This window comes from Rhipicephalus microplus, chromosome X (assembly GCF_043290135.1).
Source record: "Rhipicephalus microplus isolate Deutch F79 chromosome X, USDA_Rmic, whole genome shotgun sequence".
NCBI classification, from domain to species: Eukaryota; Metazoa; Arthropoda; class Arachnida; order Ixodida; family Ixodidae; genus Rhipicephalus; species Rhipicephalus microplus.
Window position 1 is genome coordinate 86004836 of NC_134710.1, and position 14653 is coordinate 86019488.

General features: G+C 43.6%; 1 protein-coding gene across 1 annotated transcript in view; it reads right to left on the reverse strand.

Moving 5' to 3' along the window:
* Nucleotides 1–14653, reverse strand: part of RecQ4 (RecQ4 helicase) — a 36413-nt gene that overhangs the window by 14996 nt on the left and 6764 nt on the right. Inside the window, exons 9-11 of the mRNA XM_037427364.2 lie at nucleotides 13791–13883; nucleotides 13581–13717; nucleotides 3277–3528 (exon numbers count right to left, since the gene is read on the reverse strand). Of these exons, the coding sequence (XP_037283261.2) occupies nucleotides 3277–3528; nucleotides 13581–13717; nucleotides 13791–13883 (482 nt within the window). The remainder of the gene's footprint in view (nucleotides 1–3276; nucleotides 3529–13580; nucleotides 13718–13790; nucleotides 13884–14653) is intronic.

Here is a 14653-nt window from a genome sequence, read left to right on the forward strand (position 1 = left end):
AAGGTACTTGCTCACACTCTTAGCTCCAGTACATTGATCTTGAAAATTGCACAATGATGGCATCACATAAAAGTTATTGAATGATTGAGTAGTGGGGTTTTATGGCGCGAAGGCCATGTTTTTCACATGGTGTGAACGATGAACAATGATTACGATTACAGTATGTATTATGGATATAGAGCGGCTTAAAATCATGCGCTATAGAGGAGCATGACAGCTGTATATAGAGAACCATCACAAAATAAGTCACTTATATAATTATTAAACTTAACAAATAAAAGTGTGGGGTCTAATGACCCAAGGCAATGCACAGGCTTTCAGTGGTGCCATTTTAGTAGTTTTTATATTACTTTAGGGCACACCATATTTCTTAATATAAGCACCTAAATATTAGTACACAAGCATTTCTGCATTTTGACCACAGTATACGAATGCATGTGCATGGGTTGTGGCTTTAACTAACAACCTTACATTCAGAAGCAGAAAACTATATATCCATTGAGCTTTATGGTCAATCACCGCAGGTGATAGCCTTGTGTTCAGAAGCAGAAAGCTATATAGCTATTGAACATTACAGTCAGTCACTACAGGTGAGATTGAGACTCATACTGTTGCAATGTGAATAGGTGTAAGTGCCGACATTTCCAAAAGGTTTCCGAGACAAAAAGCAGTTTTGCAATGAAGTACTTGTAGTTAACAAGTTAAACACATTCAAAGGCCAGCCATAGCCTCTAAAACATGGCACCTTGAGAGAGCAAAAGATACCTAATTTACTAAACTTATTAAAAGCTATGTTTAGACTATAATCACAAATTATTATTCGTATGCATGTCCTTTGAAGAGTGAAGAATACCATGCTGACAAATATAAAATAAGCACTGATACTGCTTGTCAGAGAAGTTATAACAGCTATGAGTGGTAGAAAAGAACTGAGCCTAGGCTCATTAAACTGACTGCTAAAGGCATTGGTACTTTCACAACACAGATGCCAGCAATATGCAATAGCAATATCCTTTTCCTGAAAAGGTTTTAGAGTCTGCAAATATGATTTTGGGTACTTTAATTTGCTTGATGCTTTCTCCAATATTTACATGTAGGAGCACCGAATACTATATATCAGCTGTCACCACATGTGCATGATGGTAGTGTGTACTACAATGAAATCAATCAAAACAATAACAAAAGTTTAAGCTTCTGATCTTATATCACAGTGTTACCAAAAAACTAGAAGCAAACAAAAGCAACCAAAAATTTATGCAGCGCTAAGTATCAAATACAAGATGCCATGCCATTATGGCAATATATCAAACTAATGTTTGTTTTTAGACAGTTCTATATGTATGTTTTTTGACTATGTAACAGTGTTCCTTATTAACTGATTCTACTGTATTAATAAATTGCCCTTAAGCGATAATAAACAGTACCACTGTGCTCTGTTACAAGTCAAAAGCAGTGCAGCTTTTCGCCATCAAAGGACCCCCTTCGAGCCAATGGTGTCGCTGTGTCATCGTGACATCGCAGCCAAACGCCTTCGCATTGCACTAATAAAAGGAATAAAGAAGCATGTTCTTTCGCGCTTACAAACCCTAACCAAAATGGCCACCTCTGCTGTTTGCGACAATCCATTGGCGTCATTGGTGAGATCATACTCTCGCAAGCTGACTAGATGCCATTCATTTGCATCCCAATTTGAATTTCCCGAAAAAGCTTGTTTGTGTGTTGTGTGCACTGTTTGGTAATGAAAATTGCTGTGGTGTTTTGTCTGTTGCGTAAGTGCTCGGCGCTGCCTGGAAACAGCCACCAATACTTGTGACCTTGATTGGCACTTCAATAACCTGTGTGATACAAAGCAGTTGTCGTCATTCGTTGCAGGTGCTTTGTCTTGAGTGTGAAGTGTTGTGCATTTTGCAGTTTTGTCCGTCCTCGGTCTGTGGTGTACGTTGCTTCACAGACCTGTAGTCACAACAGTGACTACAGCAGGTGACAATAACTGCTCGTTTATTTCATTATCTATTATGCCAATAAGCAGTCAGATATACAGCTGCAATTCACTACTCCAGCAGACCAATAAACTTTTTCATGTGTTGCATTCTAAATAGGAAATGATAAATATTGAACTAAAGTTTCATCTTCAGACAAAAAGAAGGTTTCCAGAGGAACTACCACTTTACAGCTCAGATCCACTTATAGCAGCTTGGATCCAAGAGCTGCTTGTAGGTGCAAAGCAGTTGGCCACGACACCACATTGACACAGACACCACTGGCTAAAGAAAGTTCTTTTGACACTTCTCTCAACTTGTACCTGAGAATAGTACCGAAAAAGGATACTTGGTGTGCTAGAAACAATGCAAAAGGTGAAAGATGGGTAACACCACCACCTTGAAGTTCTACGCTAGCTTGCTATGATGTTATATATATCACTTTAGGGCTTATATACTAACTACACTCAAACCTCGATATAAAGAACCAAGATATATTGAACTAAATGAAAATTAGTCTTGCAATAGATATAGTGTTGAGAATATACCTTTACAATGATTTTTCGGATGTAACAAACTAATTTTCGTGTAAGATGCAGCTTTGTCATATATTGAGGTGTTTGAGTGTACATATGTTGTGCTCTAATGAAGTCAAATGACTTAGCAAGACTGTAAATTAATACTTTGCCAAAATGGCCAAATATGATAACATACACAACCTTGCACATACTAACAAGGCATGGCAGTTTGTATGTACAAGAGACATATGGTGATCACTCCTGGAGTTGGGGCTAGATGCCATGGTAGCCATCACTTTCTGTTTGCCTACTGATAGCGCGACAAAATATGCAGTCCATTTGGCTACTATCCATTGTTTGAAGTGGTACAGGACAAAGCTGCTTTTCCATGTGCTCTTAATTAAGCACGTAGCCAAAGCACTTGAACACTTGTTTGAAAAACTTGTAATCCAACCAGGTAGTGCATGTAGAAAACATTGTGCTATGCACATTACATGGTTACAGGAAATTTCCCCACAAGCCAGCTTAAGACCTCTGTGCTTGCACTAGGCTGGCATGCCTGCACACGTGGACATTCAGACACACGCTCACTCCCACCTACAGGCATACATCTGTCTTGGACTTAAGTGAAGGCAAACTTTGCAAATGCTGCTTGGTGTGAACAACCAGTACGACATGCGCTTCAGAGTGTTATAGTTGAAATACAAGAGTAGCCAGTCAAAAAATAAAATTACATAAATAAAGTAAAGCCCAGTTGGCATTAGAAACTTCACACTCGCCTTGTAAAGTTGCAAATATGAAGGGCGGAAGTTGTGCGACCACTCGGAAAGGCAATGTGCCTCATCAATGCAGGCAAAAGCCACTGAAGGCAGCTGGTGCACAATGCTACTTCCTTCCACAAGGCTTTCAGGAGAGACAAGCAAGAAGTGAATGCTTCCTTCTCGAATTTGCTCCAGCACTTTCTCCTTCTGGGCCAATGGCATAGCACTGTGCAGGAATGATGCTTTTAAGCATGGAGCCAACCGTGCCACCTAAAAGTATAATTCATCCAATTCAGTGATTAATATGCAGCGTCAAAGCAGTTAAAGTATCCCAGAATGCCTTAGAAGACAGAAAATGCACAAATAAAATACAATACTACAGCATAGAATAAAATAAACTTTAGTCAGGGGTGCAACTGCCAAAATATAATTTGGGAGCAATTTTTGGAGCAGCAAAATGTTACTTTTGGAGCACTAAAACCCAAATTTGCACATTTGGAGCAGGTAAGGAAAAAAAGGACATTTATTTTCTATCATGAAAGATCAAATTTGGAGCAGTATAAAACAGAAGGCTTAAATTTAGAAAAAAAAAACCGATATGTACAAGCCATTCCACTTCACTTAAATCATGCAGAGTGAACATGAACACTGCTTTTACAAAGAAAGTAGTGTTTTAAACCACCCCGCTAAGCAAACAATGAAATCCACATTAGCGTTTGCCGCACCCCTCAAGTCCTTTGACAGAATGCAGATTCAAATGTGGCTTTGCCAAACTGGCAATCGTAAAGTTCGGGAGAATCGTAAAACCGAGGAGTAGGGATGGCGAAAAATTTTTCTGAAATACAATTTTTTCAGGGTAGCAGAAATGTCATTCAGTGCTCAAAACGATTGCCAGTACCATTTCTAAAACGTCAGCGATCATAGTACTAGCACTCTTAATTATGCAGCGCATACATGCATAAACAATTCAACAAAATGCGCTGTGTCCCAAGACCAGTGCTAACAGCCCATCCAAATTATAACATGCTTATCCACAGGGCACTGGTGTACAGTGGCGAAGGTCCCATCGCGTTCTGCGCGGGTTAGAACAAGGCCAAAAGCCGCCCGCATTTTCCCACGAGGGAAACTTGAGTAAATGCGTCGCAGAGTAGTGGGGGTAACACACGAATGTTATGTAATTGGATATGGTTTGGGAATGCTTAATTGTTATTTCGTCTTTATTATTCTTATTAATTGAATGAAGGAGAAGCGTTTCCTTCAGCAAACGGTGGGACGCTGATGTAGGGTTGTGCCCCACTACCAATTGAATGTACTGTTGCTTCCATCGCATCTATTTGAGTCATGCAAAACGTCAAATTTAGCGAAAGCCAAGTAATGACACTCTTGACTGAATTCCAAACACGCGATCGAGTGTCTACAGGCCAGTCAACAACTGTGCAGCGCGAGGAGTCGTGTTTTACTAGCAGACACTGCCTGCGTCAGTCTTGCAAGGCGAGAGACGGGGGAGGGGGGGGGGTGTCGACGACATCGTCGATGCCGGATTTGCGAGTAAGTGCAACAACAAAATGCTCAGCATCAAAAAAAAAATTTCGAACAGCACCTCCTCCTCCCCCAGCCCACTCTGCTTTTTTTTTTCTTTCACGGTGGCAGTTGAGTTAAGGCATAACTTTTCGGCTCGCTCGCAAGGCGTGTTCGACGAGGTAAAGTAACAACGGCACGTGCCCATTGGCTTGGCGAAGGCACTGGATATCTATCGGTGGGACAACACACCTTCAAGACAGAAAATTTTTCTATGTGCCGTTGCTTACGAAGCAAGAATTCTTGAGGAGGCGAAACTGCCCTCGATCGGGCTCCCTGAAAACATCACGAAACCGGGCACGGTACTTACGCGCCCTCTGTCGTGAAACTCCGCTAGCGGAGGAGAAGAATGCCCGCGCCACTCTCACCACACTCACATTCAAGGTCATTCCACTCCGATTTGACGTTCGCGCTTCACGTTCAACTGGGTGTGTTTGTGTGCGTCTTCACCGGCTGCAAATTTTGACACGACAGCGTTATAAAGCTCAAGCTCATTTCGCAGAAGGGCTGGCACGATTGGTTTTGAAAGAAAAATCAGCGTTGTTCATGACTGTGAAATTGAGAAAGGTGTAAATGTCTTATGCATTCGCCGTGGCATGCCACTGTTCGATTAACAACACTGTTGGAAACTGCTTCGAAAAAAAGAATGCATGAATGCCATGCAGTGTCATGTAACATGACAACTGAAAGAGACCCATGCACATGCTGAACTTTCAATTGATTTTTAACGTACAGATTAGGTTGCATGAACACGGTTTTCTAAATCTTATTCACAATCTTTGTGCAATGAGAAGAAACCACAAGAAAAAAACATATTACACTTATCGAAACCATTCTTTCTCAAAAGTCAGCCTTTTGATAGCTTTAACAGCTTCTTCTCATAAGCACCTTTCTGCTAGTTTCGTGCTTCGTTTGCGCAGTGTAGTCTTATGCGCATTCCCACGCAGTAGTGAAGAATTTTGGTGACGTCATTTTCGTGTTTGCAGCATGGAAACGTGAGGTTGAAGTTTTGAAGAACATGATCAACAGTTCCCCAAAAAACGTTGTTACGGTCCATGTTCTTGGAGAAGAAATCTTCTACACAGCGAATCATCCCGTAAACCCGCGTGTTTGGATGAGCTAACAAACCTCTTGATTTGCAGGTTGTCAGAGACGCTAGTAGGAACGTTGGTGTCGCAGCAGAAAGTGACTTTCTGCAGAGTTCACACTGCAGCATCGTTTTCTTCTTTCTTGACAGAAATCCTGTGATGTATTACAAGACCATGTCGATAACTTCAGAGCTTGTTTGGCTATCCTGGACAGCATCATCCAAGTCCAAATCATCTGTTTGACAAGTTCGTCTAACTTGGCCTTTAGCTGTTCAAAGTGCGAGGGGTCACTGTCAGCTTTCTGGAAGATCTTGCGAAACTCTGAAAGGTCGAGGGCACGCTTTTCTTCAATAACTTCCCAGTCTTCAATACCTACACAATAACTTCGCAGGACAGTGCGGAAAGATAGAAGGCACAGCGTCCAGTAACAACTCTGGTCATTTCAGTTTGTCAAGGAGAACTTTACCACCAAGCTCGCCATAATAGCGCTGTCAGTCAATGTCACTGTCCGAGAAGTGCTTCTCACAGACGTAGTCATGAGGTGTCAGCGCGCGATCTTTCCTTGGTATGGCACGAGCCCACACTTCCAACTTCGCCGGGTCACTAGGAGCTTTTAAGGTAATTACCTTCTCCTTGCAGGATGCGTAACCACTGATGCAATTCAGTACAACACATTTCCACCCCATCCTGAAGAAGCATTTCTCTAATTCGGCAAAGCGCTATTCCCTGCCGTGGTGTGAAACCGCGAAAAGCGCACGCAAATGGTCAGCACTGCCGACGCAACTGAAGCCACTGAGCACTAAAAAAAAGAGAGAGAGAGAGAGAAAGAGAAAGCCGTGACAGCTTAGGGGAACTTTCCCTCTCAAGGCCACCCACGCATACGCACCCACAACGTGCGAGCGAGCAGCGAGAAGTGCGTGCATGCGGCAGACGTCGTCTGCTCCAGGCCCTTTCTAGTAGCTCGTTTCAGGCGCTCTGCGGCCGTAATTCTGGCAATATCAGTTTGTAACTGCTGCTGAGACATTTGTCACACCCAGTTATTCATGTCAAACGCAAAAATTTCAAAAATTTTGCAGTGTACGAGGCGCTATCCCGATTTTTATGCAAGGCGTTGATAAAAGCGCATGTAAAAGATGGCAACAGGCCGAAAGCGTCATCTGCCGAGCATTGGCATAAACCACATCGCTCCGTGACACCATTGCGCCACCCCCGCCCGCTAGCGCGACCTGGGAGTTTCTCATTCTAAAATACTTCTTTCTTCGCGGCCGTTGCTGTGGCAACCAAAGTGGTGGCTAATAATGCCGGCGTTCCTAGTATTTCGAGCTTGTTCGCGTGCGGAGAACACGGAATACGGTTTAATTCCTAACATGCCATTGCCGCGTGTGCTGAGAAGGAAATTCATATCTCCCGCAAAGGGTTGGAGACTACGGCCACCCATTTTTGTCTTGAAGTTACGGCATCTCGCCGATAGATATCCGCTGCGGTCAGTAAACCGATGGGCCCGCAGCATTCTTACTTTATCTGGTCGATCGCGTCTTGCAGGTGTCCTCACCTAACTAGTATATATCTTACATCGTGTTTTAGGATTAGCGTTTGTGTGCTTGGATTGATGATGCAAGCTGCAGGTGGCCAACGTGATCTCCGTTACTCCCTCAAATTAGCGCACCTAAGGCTACTCAGGCATTTCGGTGCAATTTCAACAAATTTCATGGTTTTAGTGCAGCTTGGCCCAACAATGGAGAATTGTATCAAGTTGGCGCAATTGGCGCAGCTGTTGCACCCCTGTTTAATTGACAGACAAAAGAGCCAGGGAAATGTAGGGAACATTATTTGAAGTAACCACGACATAAATGTCAAGAAAGTAAAGGGCATGAAAAAATAACTTGCCGCCGGCAGAAACTGCACCTTCAAACTTTGGAGTATGCGCCTGATGCTTTAAAAAATTAAGCTACAGCGGTGGTCATCAACTTTTCTACTTCCTGTGTGCCATAGATATACGTGCATTTAAATTTTCGAGTCTTAGTCAGCCATGCTAGTAGCCATGACAGTGAGAACAGAACACACTTTTTTTTTGTCTGCAGGCGTCACACTGCACATGATCTTTTTATGACCTGGCAGCTGCCTAATAAACAGCATGGTATCTCATTGGTCAAAGATTCTCAGGACCCCTTTCAAGGGTTCTTGACACGGTCTCCCAAGAATTTATGGTTTTTAGCGAAAAATAAAAGTAAAGGGTCTACTCTGGCTACACACATATGAAAAATGAACTGTAAAAGAATATTTCAGTAAAAAATAAACCCTACTAGTTGCTGACCACAAACCCCACCCACCACAAGAAACTACCTTTTTGTCACTGCATGTGCAAAATCATGTGCTGCACAGAGCAGAGCTGTTCTCTCCTATCGAAATTCCAGCTGCTGCAACTTGTTCAATTTTAATGCCAGGCTGAACAAATCTGAAATCGCTTGACTGCGCACACGGCTGAACACGGAACACAATTTTTCACTAGAATGCAGAATTACAGAGACCAAGAAGCTTATTACGTCATGGCTCACGCTAGTGCCATTGTTGTCTGACAACCAGGCTGCTCACATGTTTTTAAATATACTAAATTATAAATTGCTGCTCACATGTTTTTAAATATATTAAATTATAAGTTAAGTGCTCGACCAAATTTGTTGAAGTTTTGCCAGGTTGTTTGCGAATGCACAACAATTAACCCACATAATGCAGATAATGATAGAAAATCTGGTGTCACGGCCCCTCCCAGGCGCGTAAAAATTTTTTTTCGGGGGTGGGGGGCACCACCTTGATTTCGGGAGGGGCACCCTTTTAAAATGGCCATTTTTCGCTCTCTATTCCATGGTGAAAAAAAATTTGGGGGGTGGGGGGGGCACATGCCCGGTGTGCCGCCCCCTGGACCCTCCGAATCAGTAATGGGGTGATTAAAGGGGACAAAATAAGAAGTACAGGCTCTGACCAAGAAGAAAAAGCAGAATTATGAAAATATCACTGTCGATCAAGAAGGCATAAAAAGCCACCCTGCCTACCGAGCTTTTCAACAACTGAAACTGCTTCAGTGAAGGGTTGCATATGAATATTAAATACACTGTTGCTTCATATGCACTATTAAATCTCGATTACAGTAACTATATGCTATGTTCTAGTGTGTTGCTAATGCAGCCTGCATGCTTGACACATGACCATGCCCCAGTGATTGGGCATATCACCATGCCTGGCTCATCATGCGCTCCTTACTTTTCTCAAAAAACATCACTTGGCTTTCAATTTGTAGTGTTTCTTTCCGCCCTTCTATTCAAGCACCAAGACCTCGGACTTTTTCCTCAATAGTCTGTATTCTTTGAAACTTAAAAGTGCAAAGTGTGGCAATTTCCTTTTTTCTGTTCATACAGCTGCACTCTATTCTTTCTCACTGTTTTACCTTGGTCTATGATATGCCATGTTCTTTACTTTCTTTCATGCAGTCATTTGAACATAATGCCACAGAGATTGCTCCTACTAATTATTTTACAAAGAGGACCAACGGGACGCTATGTGAGCGTCTACAGTGCCTCGCAACCAACGAGACGCTATATGGGCGCCTGCAGTGCCTCGCAACCAACGAGATGCTATGTGGGCGTCTACTGTGCCTCGCGCCTACTCACGCATTTTGGGCAGAGCAGCGGATGCCTCTGGTGTACGAGCACGAGCCGGGAAGACTGACGGAGTAGTTGTTCAGAAAGGGACACGTAGGCGGAACGCTTTTAGCAGACTCTTCTTTGTGACATAGCTACTTTTCTGGGCACAAGTTTGTACTCAATAAATCATTGTGTGTGTTCCCCCTCTTGTATTACGTGACATTCTGGCGGAGATGCGGGGTATGATTGGAAGTCCCCTTAGCGCAAGAGAAAGAAGCCCTGACCTCCAGCGATTGGAGCCTGGCGAACTTACTCCAGTACACCAGCGTTCAAGTCGCCGCCTCCGAGGTGAGTCACCTGAATTCGGACCACTCCTCACTACTCCAGCAGCAACACAGGCAGCGGTAACCGCCAATTTCAGAGAAATGGCCAATCCAGCTTCAACGTCTGAACTCATCGTGTCTCCCCCGTGCTTACCTGAACCCTTCCACGATGACGCGCACGAAGATGTGGAAGACTGGCTGGAGCATTTCGAGCGGGTCGCAAGGACCAATGCCTGGAATGAGGCGAGGAAATTGGGCCACGTGTACTTTGCGTTGGAGGATGGAGCGAGAATATGGCTTGAGAACCACGAAGGGGCAATAGCGACGTGGGAAGACTTTCGGCAGCAGTTGCTTGCTGCGTATGCCAGCACGGATCGCCGGGAAAGGGCAGAAAATGCCCTTCAATCAAAAAACCAATGCACGAACGAGAGTGTCAGCATGTATATCGAGAACATGTCCCGCCTCTTCAAACGAGCCGATCCGAACATGACTGAAGAAAAGAAAGTGCGCCATTTGATGCATGGAGTCAAACAGGACTTATTTGCAGGCCTGGTTCGCAATCCTCCTCGTACCGTTGCTGAATTCCGCGCAGAAGCCACGACCATAGAAAGAGCACTGCAGCAGCGTGCCCGTCACTACAATCGGGATGCCGGTAGTGAGCCCGCGGGCGTCCTTTTGGCAAAGTGAGACAGCAGCAACGAGACGCTGAGGGAGCTGGTGCGTTCCATCGTCAAAGAGGAGCTTCGTAACTTTCTCCAACCGCAAGTCATGCCGACAGTTTCATCTCTCACATCCGTCATCCGTGATGAAGTTCGGCACGCCATTCTTCAGCCGGAACCAGAAGTGCAACCTCTTCGACTTCAACAGCCCCTGCAGGAACGCCATGTATCAACGTACGCAGAGGCTTTACGCCAACCTGCCGTCCACAATGCCTCGTTCGCGACTCCCGGTGCCCGCCAGTCAGCTTCGACTAGCCCACCTTTTCTTGGAGCGCAGAGACCACGGAAAAGCGATGTGTGGCGCACACCTGACAGGACACCGCTCTGTTTTCAGTGCGGAGAAGCTGGACATCTTTACCGACACTGTCCATACCGAAGGGTCGGTCTGCGTGGGTTTTCTGTGTATGCTCCATGCCCGCGTAATGGTGAAAGGCCTATAGAAATAGAGGAGTACCTTTCAAGGCACGGATCTCCAGCCGCTAGCTTCCAGCACCAGCCAAGGTCACCAGCACCAAATCGTTATCGATCGCCAAGTGCGCGACGTTCAAGTTCACCACCAAATTCACGAAACCATCGGTCAACGAGCCCGCGTCAGGAAAACTGAAGCCAGCGACCTGGGGAGGCAAGGCCGCTGATGTCCGACAAAGCAAAGATCCTCCGTCAAGACCCCAGCGAAGCAGCGACGAGCAGAAAATGACGACGAATTTAAGTAAAGAAAAAATTTCTTCAGACTTGCGTGTTACTATGGGCGGGCGGGAATTTAACGTATTGGTTGATACTGGTGCCGATTATTCAGTCGTAAGCTATGCAATCGCAAAAGATTTGATGAAAGTTTTGACGCCTTGGAGTGGCCCAAAAATACGCACGGCTGGGGGCCATCTGATAACACTTCTGGGAAGATGCACCGCCAGGATCGGCATTCAGGGTGCCACTTATGTCGCTGATTTCCTAGTTCTGCCAGAATGCTCGAGAGACGTAATAATCGGAATGGATTTCCTGCTAGATAACGGCGCCATAATAAACCTGCAGAATTCTAGTATTTCTTTTTCGACAAAGCTGGCCATAGACGAGGAGACGGGAAGTTCTGCGTTGCGTGTAATCGATGGCGACGTAACCGTGCCACCGCGATGCAGTGTCCTGCTTGGCGTAAGGAATGACGCATTCGTCGACTCTGAAGGAATAGCAGATGGCAATGTCGAGCTGCTGCTAAAGAAAGGTATTTGCATAGCTCGAGGCATTATTCGCTTACATGGTGGGCTTGCCAACGTACTGCTCACTAATTTCGGAAATGAAATTCAGCATGTCGCAAAAGACACTGCCATCGCTTTTCTACACAGCTTTACTGAAGTTACCGACTTATGTGCCATTGCGTCAGAGCTGCCTACTTCGGAAACTACGCATGACCTTGGAACATCAGTTTCAATCAGCCAAAGTCTATCGTCAGCCGAGAGGAAAATCCTGGAAGACCTCATAGATGAGTTTGCAGATGAATATTACTATTCCTTCCTTTAAGTGTTATGAGGCAGTGTACATTGTGACACTTCCAGTGACCACTGCCAATTCACTTCTTCCCTTTCTGTAAGCAGTTTGTATATATTCAGCACAAAGAATAAAACAATGGTAGTAATAATTAGAGACTTTGCATGTTGTACAAAGTGTGCCCCAGTACAATTGCAAACAGAAATATGTGGTTAGTCACAGAAGACGCTTATTAAATAGAACCCGAAGAAACCAGGAAAATATGTCTTAACAGAAGTTCCAGTTACAGAGAGATGAAGATGGGTGCAAAATACAAGCCCGAAACTAATCATATCAAAGGCAGATGTTCCAGTTAAGCAGCAGTTCCATTTAACATATTTTCACTTACTGAGAGTCTAGTGTATATGAAGAGTGCAACAAAGCAAGCGCAGAATGATACCGTGAAGACTATTTCAAAATACAGCCATTATTTGCCTATCAAACAGTGGCCACATCAATCGATGAATGATGGTAATGTGAATGTTCAGCACTAAAAACAGGCATTCTTTCAGACTGCCAATAAATCTTATGAACCCAAATAAACTTACAAAAAAGCGTTTGAATGCTAATCGAATCGTTGCAGCCTTCCATGGGAAATCCCGAGTACCTCCTCACGTCTGAAAAATTTCTCAGGTAACAGGGGTCAGTGAATGGGCACCATCTCCCAATGTGAGAGAAAAGTGTGCAGCTACAGTAGACTCTCGATAATTCAAACTCTGATAATTCAAACAAAACTGAATTTTTTGGTTGGCCCTCTGTTATGAAATTTTTAAAAGGCTAGTGATAGCAAAGTATTTATTTACTTTTATGCTTCAATGTATTTAAAAGCCTCTTAATTCAAACAACATCATTCGGTTAATTGATACATTTTGCAGTTCTATACCAGAAAATATCTGCTGCTTTCCCACTACTATTTGAAAATTTACGTGCTTATATAATCCTAACAGTCTAAAAATGAAAAGTAAGCACCTCAGGCCTTCAAGAAAAAAGGCTTTGCAAGTAAACAAATGTTTGAAACGAACTTAACTGGTATAGAGACCGTTGTGCTGAAGGCACACCTGTAGCAATGTAGCAATGAAGCAGTTGGCAATTCAGGATTTCTTTAAAAGGTCTGATCAGCAGCAAATGGCCAATAAGCTTGTGGACTTTACACTTCTGCTTTCTGTTCACTGTGTGCAGTTAGGGTAGAAAAAAACACTTATAATTTCTTAAAATGTGATAAACTCAATGCCTAATCATAATGTGTGGGGTCACCTCACCCAGAGTCATCTATCTGAGAACTTCTGATAATTCAAACTTCTTGATAATTCTAACAAATTTCAGAGGTCCCTTTGAGTTTGAATTAACGGGAGTCGATTGTATTTGTATGTTTCTTCCAGAATATCGTAAATAGATGAGACAAACTGACGTGCTTTAATGCATTAGACCTTTAAGTAGTAACACGTGACAGGCACTCACCTGGTCTTCCATAAGAGAAATTAATGGCGACACTACCAATGTTATGCAGTTGGATTTTTGTGCATACAGATATGCTGGAAGTTGGTAGCACAAAGACTTTCCTGAGCCAGTTGAAGACACCAACAGTGTTGACAAACCTTAAATGAGAAAGAGGACAGTACACAACTTATGACATTTGTGCTCATGATGGACTCATTGTATAAACCTTACCGCATAGAATTCTTTTAATTGTTGCTTCTTGCCCAGGCCTGAACTCAGAAAAGCCCATCTTATGCAGTGCTTCAAAAACGAATTCTGGTGTGTCTGTAAAATAGGAAAATAATATTAACACTTAATGAATTTCACTGTCTCAAAACCACGATATGATTATGAGAAATGCCGTAGTGGAGGGCTCCAGAAATTTCGACTACTTGTGGTTAATAATAATATATGGGGTTTTACGTCCCAAGACTACGATATGATTATGAGAGACACCCTAGTGCAGGGTTCCAGAAATTTCGACCACCTGGTGTTCTTTAATGTACAGTGACATAGCACAATACACGGGCCTCTACCATTTTGCATTTATCGAAATGCAACTGCCACAGCCAGGATCAAACCCACGACCTTCAGGTCAGCAGCTGAGCACCCTAGCCACTGCTCCACCGAAGTGGACGACCACCACTTGGGGCGCTCTTCAACGGGCACCTGAATCTAAGTATGCGGCTCCATCAAAAATGCGGCTGCGGTGGCGTAAAATACGAAAAGAGTAATAGCAGCTTAACATTCCTAGTCACAATGAAAGAAAAAAAAAAGGGCAAAAAGTGCTAGGTTAAAATAATTTCTAAAGAATGCCAGAATGAGCCCGCATTATCTTTGTGGTTGAATGTGTTCCAAAAGCTCTGTGAACTGTAACTAACAAAAAAGTCAAGCAGCTAAAAGAATGTCCCTGGACCAAACCAGTGGTGTTCCCTAAACCATATTTTAATCTCTCTTTAGAGCCCACTTGGAAAACGCACCACATTCCTGCAGGATGCACCAGTTGGAGTGTTCGAACTTAGCGGACACAAAAATAAATAAACCAACATTATACT